At 36.3% G+C, this 12,061-nt stretch overlaps 1 protein-coding gene across 5 annotated transcripts in view; it reads right to left on the reverse strand.

Annotated features, from left to right (window-relative positions):
- The window catches only part of LOC150099108 (protein disulfide-isomerase A5), a 953,872-nt gene that overhangs the window by 287,589 nt on the left and 654,222 nt on the right, over window positions 1-12,061 (reverse strand). For all 5 annotated transcript variants that reach the window (XR_016549469.1, XM_090404751.1, XM_090404750.1 and 2 more), the window contains exon 15: window positions 4,614-4,753. Coding sequence is in view for 4 of the 5 variants with exons in the window: in XM_090404751.1 (XP_090260877.1) it covers window positions 4,614-4,753 (140 nt within the window). In the remaining variant the exon portion in view is untranslated. The remainder of the gene's footprint in view (window positions 1-4,613; window positions 4,754-12,061) is intronic.

The following is a 12,061-nucleotide window of genomic DNA, read 5'->3' on the forward strand; positions in this document are numbered from 1 at the left end:
TGTATGTATGATTACATATTGTGATTATATAGTTGTAATTTATAACGGTGTCTAAAAACAATCTTTTAATGAACTAAATTGTTATTAGGTTAATGTAAGAGACCAAGTTATATGTATGATATTCTGGGATATGAATTGACACGCAAGCTGATTTATTTCAGTGCAGTTTAGTTTCAGATTTTTAATTTAGTTATTTTTAATTTGAAGTTAAAAGCTGAATCAATCAGAATTAATGAAGTAATTGACAGATGGTACAAATAACAGGACTGCATGCCCAAAAACCAAGAATACCGCCCCCCCCACCCTCAAACACAGACATCAAATATTCTGTTTTGTGAGATGAAAACTCTGCGATCAATGAATCAGCTATCTCACTTGTTGAAAAGCACTTATAAAAGCACATTTCACATTGAATCCTAGACTGGATTTAAACCCATCTCCCTTGCCCATGACAAGGGAGATACATATTCACAAAAGAACAGACGGTATTACACAAAAGATTAGTATGTTGGAAAAGAGACTAGATGTCTGATAGACATCATCAAGTTGTATATGGGAAAGCAGTATTGTTGAAGAGAAAACAGTTAATGTTCCAGCAGCAAATATTGGGACTGCGATTTAATTTGTTAAATTAATGATATTTGCGGATGTTTAAATGGAAGGGGGATTGCAGATGATGCAGTGCTTGGGGATAACAATAGGAAGCAGAGTTCTTCCACAGATTTGCAGGATGATTTGAAAAAACTGTGTGAATGAAGTTGCCAGTTCAGTGTTTCAAATTATGAAGTTTAAAAGCAAGGATGAGATCCATTTGTTGAAGTTGAAGGTAAGGGGAGTTGGGCTAATGGAAGATACAGATCTAAAATTTAAGGATCCACTGCTAAAACAGGCAGGTTAAACAATAATGATGTAGAGGACATATACAGGGTGTTCGGGATAAATTTGACAGTTTCGTAAGGAAAAAGAAAATCTTCTTTGTATCTATTAAATTTAATGAATTGACAAAAAAACATTACAGGCAGAGTTAATTACAATACTATCAACAAGATTTACTCAAAATAACCACCATTAGCATCGATCACAGCTTCAATTCTGCTTCGGAACCTCGAACAAGCTGATGCTACAGTCTCCCTGGGAAGGGCCGCAAAAACTGTTTTAATTTTATCCATTAACTGGGCTTTTGTATTACTGGAAGTGCGATTGGTGTCTTTTTCAACTGCGCCCCATACAAAATAATCCATGGGGTTAAGGTCTGGGGAGTTTGGAGGCCAAACATTTGGACTGGTGAAGTCGTAGAAATTTTCAGACAACCATTTTTGACTTTTCCCAGAGGTGTGGCAAGGGGCCGAATCCTGCTGCCATACATACGGCCTACCATTGGCTACCCTTGTTATCCAGGGCTTGACTACAGTTAGCAACTCCACGAACAAAGCCCGAATTCCAATGCCAGGGTTCTTCAACACCTGTTCCTGCAGATTTGCGAGGAATTCTGCTGTACGAACGCAATCAGATCGTCTGCTAGGGATCTTTCTTCTTGCTACATCCTCGTAGTCACCATTGCAAGTCTCTAGTTCATGCCTGATTGTTTTTACTGTATTCAGGGAGCATTGGGCAGCAGTCGTAATATCCTTATTTTGATGGCGGGCACGAATCATCATGATACAAGTTATTCTCTTCCATGATTCAGGTGGGTTCCAGCTATCCATCCTTTCTGACATCTTGTATATGAATGAAGAAGGGTCCAAACTTTTAAATGAAGAGAAGTGTGTGTTAATACATGTAACTTACGGAAAAATATAATTAATTATAAATATGTCAAATTTATCCCGAACACCCTGTAAAAGTAAGCTGATTATGAATTCTTTGCATAAAGTGACATACTGATTACTATGCATAGATTTGGCAACTGTGCTTTTAAGGGGATGAAGAATGATCATGTCTTCATCCCCTATTTTCCTCAGTTCCATGGAGTCACAGGCCTCATTGTAGGAGGTCAGCACAAGACAACACAAAGTCTTTTACACCAGTTCTTAAACTCACTCACCATTTGCACTTTTTCCACCCTCTCAAAGATTGCATTTCACATGCTTACCACTCTCCATGTAATAAACTTACTTCTCACCCCTCTTACTCACTATTTCCTATTGTAGTGAGAAACAATGGGAAAGGGTATAGAGACAATATTTTTAAAGTGGTTTCCAGTTTCTTTAATGTTAGGTATGAAGAAAGATTGAGGAAATACAATTTGAAGAGTCCTGTAGATATGAGGTCGGACAGGAATAAAAATGAGACAAAATTTGGTAAAGTAGTTGTTACCAAATTAACGTATGAGATTTTTTGCAGAACAAGAGATCATCTCTGTAATCTGTGCAACAAAAGTGTAAGCACAGGGGAGGTGAGGAGTCATTCCCTCCCCCCTCTCCTCCTGAACAAAGAGTGGTTGTTGAGTAGAATGCATTGCCTTAGAGTTTAGCAAGTGTGAAAACAATGAATAAGTTTACGGCATGGTTTAATGAGTTTTGTGTATAACAGTGAGATTGTCAATGGTAAGTCTTCTGACTCTTCACAGATCATCGCTATATGATGATGATGATGGTGAAAACTTTCTCCAGTAAGTTTTTTAGTGGTTTTTGCTTTTATCAGTATTGGCCCTCCCTCCTACATCGACAAGGTTAACTGCTATACTAATCCCAAACTGAATGAACATAAGAAATCTTCTGAGGCTTGTCCCACTTAAGTGGGGGTCGCTATTAATGATGAGTCTCCTCCACATCCTCCTGTCTTGGGCTGTCACCACATCCAAGTTCTTCATCCTCAAGTCCTTCTACCAGCTCCCACCATCTCTTCTTTGGCCACCCACGCTTCCTCATTCCTTGCACATCCATCTGCATGACCTTTCTTCCCACATATTCGTCCTCGCTCCTCATCACATAACCAAACCATCTCAACCCTGCCTCCTGTATCTTCGCTCCTAAGTTCGTAACTTTCACTGTTCCCCTGACATAGTCATTTCTCAGATGATCCTTTCTGGTCACACTGCACATCCACCTAAGCATTCTCATCTCTGCTACCTCCATCCTGCTGATGTTATTTTTCCTCAGGGCCACAGTTTCTATAGCATATGTCATGGCTGGCCTCACTACTGTCCTATAGATTTTGCATTTCAGATTGATCGGCACCCTCTTATTGCATAGCACTCCAGCCATCTCTCTCCAGTTCCTCCAACCTGCTTGTATCCTGCATCCCACTTCCTTCACAGCCCCTCCATCTTCTTCCGCTGTTGAACCTAAGTATCTAAAGTCTCTCACCTTCCTGATGACATTTCCTTCCAGATCTGTCTCATGGCTGCCGTCCACTTTCCAACACATATACTCTGTCTTACTTCTGCTCAGTCTCATTACTCTCTCTCTCTCTTCCAGTACTTTCCTCCATCTTTCCAGTTTAGCTGCCACTTCTTCTCTTGAATCTGCACACAGCAAGATGTCATCTGTATACAACATTGTCCAAGGCATGTCTTCTCTCGCCTACTCCGTCACCATCACAATATTAAACAGAAACGGACTTAATGCTGACCCTTGATGCAAGCCAACTGTTACTTGAAAACTTTGTCTGTCCCAGACAGGTCTAAACTCTTGTCTTCACATTTCTGTACATCTCCTGCACCAACCTGAAATATTTCTCTGGTACCTTCTTCTCCCTCAGACACCTCCAGACTTCTTTACTTGGCACTGTATCGTATGCTATCTCTAGATCAATAAACACTAGATGTAGCTCCTGTTGTTTCTCTCGAAACTTTTCCATCAACTGCCGTAACTGAAAGATAGCATCTGTCATTGATCTGCCAGACATGAAGTTAAATTGTTCCTTTGCAATCTCCACTTCCATGAGGCTGTGCATCACTTAAGGGGGTACGCCTTATCCCTTATATCACTTTCTCCTTGACTCATTAGATCATAGCTAGAGCTGGCATTGAAGTTTTACGACTGGATGCCCTTTCTGACGTCTTCCCCAGCATTTATCCTGGCTTGAGACCGGTACCTATTGAGGCCAGCTTGCCTCCTTCGGTGGCTGCATAAGACTTAGCAAGATAGGAAAGATTCAAGATGGGGGGGAGCAAGAAGAGGAGAAAGAAGCAAAGAAAGAAGGGGAGGAGGGACCAGTCTAGAGATAATATAACAGATGTATATTACATGAAGTAAGGCATGGTCCAGCATCAGGTACCTCGGGTTTGCCATGCCCGTACTCACTAAAGTGAGCCCTTGAGGTAATGAACATAAGAAATAAATGACTGAAACTATATTTGAAGCATAATTTTTTCTTCATTAAGTATAATTAAGTATAAGGATGGCCTGGTTAGTGTATCCGCTGCCCAGCCAAAAGGCTGCGGGTTCAAATCCTGCCGTGTGCATGGATGTTTGTAATTGTCTGTGAAATTACTAGTGATGATGGTGGGTGTTAGATGGCATTGGTGTAGTTGCAGTCATTGTAGTTGGTGAATTGAATGGTGGAGACAGAATTGTAGAGTAGGTGCCCTCCCTCAACGAATCTTTGGACTCCATGGAGGTCTCACATAATAATAATAATAATAATAATATATAAAAAGAAATACTTACATGGGGCATAGAACATAACTAAAACATGTTTTTTTCTTTTAAGGAATGGTTTAAAGTTATCTTCATCAAGATGAATAATTTCACTTGGTATTTCATTCCATGGCAATTCTGGTGGAGGAGGTGGAGGTGGTTCTTTTGGGCTAAAATGTTTTTAATTCAGTTCTAATAATACAGTTTTTTTTTTAAAAGTAAATTTACTCTTGAAAATTCAACAATTTTTAATCAGTTCAAAAATCCAAAATCTAATTAAAACAGCAGCAATATATAAAAATTTTATTTAAAGCAAATCTAAGGAAGAGATGTACTTAAATACCTACTTTACTCTTTATTGTTAATAACTGGGTAAAAAGTAAGAAATTCATAGTAAAAAATCGATAAGGTGTGTTTCATAATAGCATTCTCATACAATTACAGTATTCATTAAGGATAATTAATTCTAAGACAACTGGATGCCTGCTTGAATGGCAAAGTAGAAACAAATATTAGCATTTCTGCTTCTACAAAGAGCAAACAAGTTCTTTGTTCAAATTTCAAAATACCTTGGATTTTTTTTCAAATCTTTAGGTGGTACACAAATTTCACTCCTACCTAGTTTTGGGAATGCTGCCATGCTTATTAGAAACCTTAAGATGTTTTAAAAAATAAAATAAATAAATTATTATTTTTACAGCTATTTTGCCTGCTTTTGTTTAGGAGTGCCTCTTTTTTAATGTCATTGTGCTTTTTACTCAATAATTCTTAGGGAATTATAGATGTATTTTAGAAACCAAATATATGCAGAGTAATAGAGGAAGAACATTCGCACATACCATTTTTTTTGGGTGTTGTTGGCTGTCTTCTTACTGCAATGTGCATACTTCTACTGTTAGGGTGTTAAAAGGGAAGAGGTTTTGGAAAAAGTGGGTGGGGGGGGTTTGAGGCAATGTGGGAGAATTAATTTGAAAAACCTCAACCCTCTCTGTGGCCTCCCTTTTCCCCATACCCTCCACCACCAAAAAAAAAACAATTCCTACTTTCAGCCTCCTCTTTCATCTTTCACCCCCCTCCCCCCAAATAATAATATATGTATATATTAATAAATAAAATCCGGGTTTTTCAATTTAATTCTCCCACACTTTTTCCAAAACTCCTTCCCTTTTAACACCCTAACAACAGAAGCATGCACATTGCAGAAAGAAGACACTAAACAACACCCAAAAAAAAGTATGTGCAAATTTTCTTCTTCTATTACTCTGCATATATTTGTCACTAAAATACATCTATAATGCCTTAAGAATTCTTGAGTAAAAAGCCAATGACATTAAAAAAGGGGCACTCCTAAAAATTTTTAAGTGGAGTAACATGGGAATTTTTCCCAGAAATAATACCTACAAATAAATAAAATTCCATTTTGGCCTGTAAATCATCATCATAACTCTAATTACAGATATAGACCTATAGTTTATACTAGTCTATACAGGGTGTTCGGGATAAATTTGACAGTTTCGTAAGGAAAAAGAAAATCTTCTTTGTATCTATTAAATTTAATGAATTGACAAAAAACATTACAGGCAGAGTTAATTACAATACTATCAACAAGATTTACTCAAAATAACCACCATTAGCATCGATCACAGCTTCAATCCTGCTTCGGAACCTCGAACAAGCTGATGCTACAGTCTCCCTGGGAAGGGCCGCAAAAACTGTTTTAATTTTATCCATTAACTGGGCTTTTGTATTACTGGAAGTGCGATTGGTGTCTTTTTCAACTGCGCCCCATACAAAATAATCCATGGGGTTAAGGTCTGGGGAGTTTGGAGGCCAAACATTTGGACTGGTGAAGTCGTAGAAATTTTCAGACAACCATTTTTGACTTTTCCCAGAGGTGTGGCAAGGGGCCGAATCCTGCTGCCATACATACGGCCTACCATTGGCTACCCTTGTTATCCAGGGCTTGACTACAGTGTTTAGCAACTCCACGTAGCCATCTGAAGTCTGAAGATTCCAATGCCAGGGATCTTCAACACCTGTTCCTGCAGATTTGCGAGGAATTCTGCTGTACGAACGCAATCAGATCGTCTGCTAGGGATCTTTCTTCTTGCTACATCCTCGTAGTCACCATTGCAAGTCTCTAGTTCATGCCTGATTGTTTTTACTGTATTCAGGGAGCATTGGGCAGCAGTCGTAATATCCTTATTTTGATGGCGGGCACGAATCATCATGATACAAGTTATTCTCTTCCATGATTCAGGTGGGTTCCAGCTATCCATCCTTTCTGACATCTTGTATATGAATGAAGAAGGGTCCAACCTTTTAAATGAAGAGAAGTGTGTGTTAATACATGTAACTTACGGAAAAATATAATTAATTATAAATATGTCAAATTTATCCCGAACACCCTGTACATATAGTCTACAGATAAAGACTATAGGGTCTATATCCATAATAGGCCTGTTCGGGTCTCATTGTCCATACAGTACATGTTCTATCCATTTTTGTTTATAATTGTTCAGTTTTTCTTCTGTTGATTTTGTTTTTAGTTCTTTTAAAATGTCTTCGTTCATTTTTTGATCTAATGATGTGTATTTTGCAGTTCTTCTCATAAATCTCATTTCACTTGTTTTTATTCTTTGTTTAACTTATTTATTTATTGCCCAAATTCCACTGCCATATAATGATGTGGGCACTTCTAAAGTATTGTATATTTTCAAGCATGTTTCTTTTTGTACAATATTTGGATTGAGTGTTTAATCTATGAAAATGTTAAAATTTTTAATTTTATGTCTTTTTCATCGTTCATATGATATTTCACATCCAAGATAACTGAAAGTATTTATCTGTCAGTTGTTTGCGGATGATGCGAAGCTGGGAAGGATTATTAGTAATAGTGCACATGTGGTAGCCCTGCAAGAGGATTTGAATAAGCTAGATAGATGGGCAAATGAATGGGGGTATCAGTTTAATGCAGCAAAGTGTAAGGTCTTGAGGTTTGGGAAACATCGATGGGATGCTGCATACTCTATGGGAGGAGTTATACTGGAGGAAGTAGGGGAGAGAAGAGATCTGGGGTTGATGATTGATAGAAACTTGAAGTTTAGGGGACATATTGCAAAGGTGGTGAAGAGGATTGCTGCAATTATGAGAAGGACACTGACCTGCAGAGATAAGAGGGTTATCATTCCGTTGTATAAGTCTCTGATCAGACCACACTTGGACTATTGTTCTCAGATTTCGTCCCCAGGATTTGAAGGGGATATATTAACTGTGGAAAGGATACAAAGACAGTTTCAGGACTGTACAATTTTGGTTATGAGGATCGGCTGAGGGAATGTGAACTGCAGAGTTTGGTGGATAGCAGAAGGAGAGGTGATATGATTGAGACTTTTAAAATGTTGAGAGGTGGTTACCGGGTTGACTCTGGGGAGTTCTTTTGCTTGGTTGAACAGCGGGAAGGAGTGATGACAAGAGGCCATCCCTAGAAGTTACAAAAGGAAACTGTGAGCAAGAAGGTGAGGAGTGGTTTCTTTGCATGGAGGGTGGTTGAGCTGTGGAATGCATTGCCTGATGGAGTGGTGAGGGCGAGAATGGTCAATGAGTTTAAGGAGTGGTATGATGGACTTTGTATTTCTTAGGGGGGGGGGACCTTCCCTCGATGAGTCTTGACAGACTTTATGTTCTTAGGAAGGACCTCCCACAATGAGTCTTTTGACTCCATGGAGGCCTGAATAATAATAATAATAATAACTATTTTACTTCTAACTGGAGTTTGTCCACAAAATGCTATTATTTTACTTTTATTTATGGATGTTTTTTTTTCATTGTTTCATTAAGTGTACCACAGACATGGTTTGTTTCACTTATTTTTGCTATTAAAATGATCTAATGAAATAAAAATAAAAATTAGTCCAAATTTTAATGAAACCCCAAATAACATTCGTTAATGCATTGAGTGTTTTATAAAAGTTTAAAGTCACAATGAAAGGAAATAAAAATAAAACGACAGAGTACAAACAGCACCAATTAATTAATAAAGGCAAACAGCTTAAAATTGTAACAGACAATGCAAAGAACTAAAGACCTAACTGGCACTATCTATTGTTGGATAAAGAGAGAGGTTAACAGATTTTTGTTAGACTGATACTGCCATAAATGTTGAGGTTTGGAGAATGTTTTGAAGCTGCTAGTCATTACAAAAATTTATTAGCCATTCATTAACATTTTACCAATAAGAACAGCCTAACTAACAAAATCAACAACCATCAAAATTACTTAAGATGAAGCAAAGGACCAATTTGGCAATTATATATATATATATATTCCTCCCACACCCCAAATATATTTTTTATAATTTATTTTAATATAATTTTTTATATATTAAAAAAAAAATATATATATATATACACACAGTCGGGTCTCTTTTTATGCAGTAGATACGTTCCACAGAAAACTGCTTATAAAAAATCACCCAAAAAAGACCTAACTTACGTTGGAAAATTAGGGATACGTTCCATACTTTTTTAAAACCACATAAAAACGAAGCAATGAATTAAAATAAACCTAAAATCGCATAAAAGGTTTATAAAAATTCAGGAAAATAAGAATGCCTAAGTTTGTTTTAAAGCTTTATTCATTTAATTTTATTGAAAAGTAACATTTTTTTTACATTTTTTTCATCAGAACTATCGTTGCTATTAGACAATATTCGGCAATGTCTGCGAACTGATGCGAAATCACTTTCATCACCAGAAGAGATAGTCAGCGCATCAGATCTGTATGGTAAAGGCAATGGTTCTTCACAAACAGAATTAGCTTCATCCTCGTTCTGTGCTGATTTTTTTCTTCTGACTATGTAATCAGTGATTAAACTTTGCGATGATGATTTTACTAATTTTTTTTATAGCTCGCGATATCCAGAAATACAGTTCTTCAGCTCATGTTGGAATTTAAAGTTTGTTCAGAATTTGTGTCATTAACAAAAAATGATTTTCTAATTTACTGCTCAGGTTTTTATTCCACTTCACTATCATTTTCTGGATCTTCGAAGATACCTAAAGTTAATAGATATTCAATAATATCATCGTCACTTAAGGCATTATCCACAAGCAATCTGTCTATGTCATTCTGGCTAAATGTATCAAAACCTTCTCCACCAATTTCATGTGCCAAAGTAATGATTTCAGCTGACAACGTAGATGTTTTAATGATTGCACTGTTTGCAACATATCCAGGCCAAGTTACTTTCCAGCAGGCATTTAAAGTTTGTCTTATTTCAGCGATAGTAGATGCAACATGATTAAAACAGTCCAAAATAGAAAATTTTTTCCAAAAGTCAGTTACTGTTAATGATTGATTATGTAGTTTATTCAATATAAATTGAAAAGTGTACTTAACGTAATATTTTTTAAAAGTAGAAATTATGCTTTGATCTAATGGCTGAATAATGCTTGTTGTACTGAGTGGAAAAAACACTACCTGCACATTTGGATGTTCTAAATGCGGATGACTTGGTGCATTGTCAACAATTAATAAACTTTAAATTCGAGAGCTTTTTACATATATGTTTCCACTTCTGGTACAAACAAATTATTCAACCATTCATTAAATACAGCACTTGTTACCCAGGACTTTGTATTAACCATCCAATGTACCAGCAGCTGTTTTAGATCGTTGCCTTTTAGAGCATGTGGTTTTAGAGATCAATTTACTAGAAGGGGTTTCAACATTTGATCCCCTGATGCATTGCTACAAAGTAACAATGGTATTTGATCTCTATTTGCTTTAAACCCACTTGCTTTTTTCTCAGACTTTGCGATGTAAGTTTGACTAGGCATTTTCTTCCAAAACAATCCTGTTTCGTTAGCATTAAACACTTGATCGGGACAATATCACCATCTTCAATAATTTTGGCTAACTTCTCTTGAAAATGTTTGGCTGCTTCTTCATCTTCATTTGGCTGCTGCAACCTCACCTGTAATCTTCACGTTATGAAATGCATTCCTTCTTAAAAATCTGGTTACTATCATTTGCTAGCCAAAAATGTTTTATCAGCCTGGGAAGCAGAAATAGATGGCTCCAATTGCTTAATCTGTTCATAAAACCGAAGAGCTTTTTGTTTAATCAAATAACCACTTATAGGAATTCTTCTTTGAGTTAATTCTTCAATCCAAATTACGAGCGCTCTCGTTCTGTTTTTTTCTAATAAAACTTCTCTTGAGTACGATGATAATTTGTCACTTAGTTTTGTGATAGAAATGACAGATTTTCTTATTGCGACTTCAATCTTTTTAATTGCTCTCATAGTAGATACGCCTAAATTAAAATGTTTACCAATAGTTGTAGATCCCTCTCCTTTTGCTAAGTGATCTAAAATTGCAATTTTCATTTCCAAAAAAAAAGCAATTTCTTTGGTGTTTTTTTCCTCCATTGGGACAAATTAAATCTTTAAAATAAAAATTAGCAAAATTTAAACTTATGATAATGAAAAGACAAGCACTTACTCACATGCAAAATTAAACTTCAGAGACACTCACTGCTTACATGTTACTCACGTTACGGCAGAATGTGCTGCAACATGCTGTTCATTTTGTACAACGGGGTATGAGAATGATATATATATATATATATTTCTCATCTCATTCCTTTTACCCTCTTTTACCTTGCAGTGTTGAGGGTTTATTAATCACTGGACCTACAACCATTCACAGGATAAGATGGTCAGCCCTATGCTCTGGTGTATCCTATGTCTTGTAGTGTTGAGTTCTCAAGGCCGGTTTGCCTGTTTTGCAGGATGAAAAAGCCAAGATTTTTGGCTATGGCTGAGGAAGATCCTTCAGCTCCTCACATCAATGGTGGGAATCGAACCTAGGACACTCCTTTTCCAGGCATATGGTTGCGAAGCACACAGCCACTAGGCTAACCATGCAGACACATATATATATATATATATATATATGTAATAAAATTTTTAACTTGGGGATATTGTATATTAGGATAACCAAGTAATTTTATAAACTTGGTTATTTTAACTCCTAAAATTATATATATATATATATATATTTTTTTTTTTGCAAGAACTATCATAATGTCAGACATATTTAGGTTATTTTATTCAAAGAGGGCTATTAAACAGTGATACTTTTCAAACAAAACTAAGAGGGGGGGAATCACGAGTGAGTGTTTAAATTTTAATCTGACATGGGCTTATTGCAACCATATCATTTTGGAACTAATAATGAAAACAAAAATAGTATGATTTTATAAATTCCAAATTTCATGAATTCCACCCAGACAGTGTGGAATTACTATCAATTATTACTATCAATTTAACAATTTTGTGAAATTTTGCTAACATTTCACAAAATTGTTAAATTGATAGTAATAAAATCATTGAACTCAAATGGACATATTCTAGTATAATTCCAAAATAAAATTATAATCCAATTGCTCTTATACCAGGTATTTCTAAAGTA

The sequence above is a fragment of the Typopeltis vanoorti genome, chromosome 15 (assembly GCF_054136105.1).
Source record: "Typopeltis vanoorti isolate ZY-2024b chromosome 15, IOZ_Tvanoo_1.0, whole genome shotgun sequence".
In the NCBI taxonomy this organism is placed as follows: Eukaryota; Metazoa; Arthropoda; class Arachnida; order Uropygi; family Thelyphonidae; genus Typopeltis; species Typopeltis vanoorti.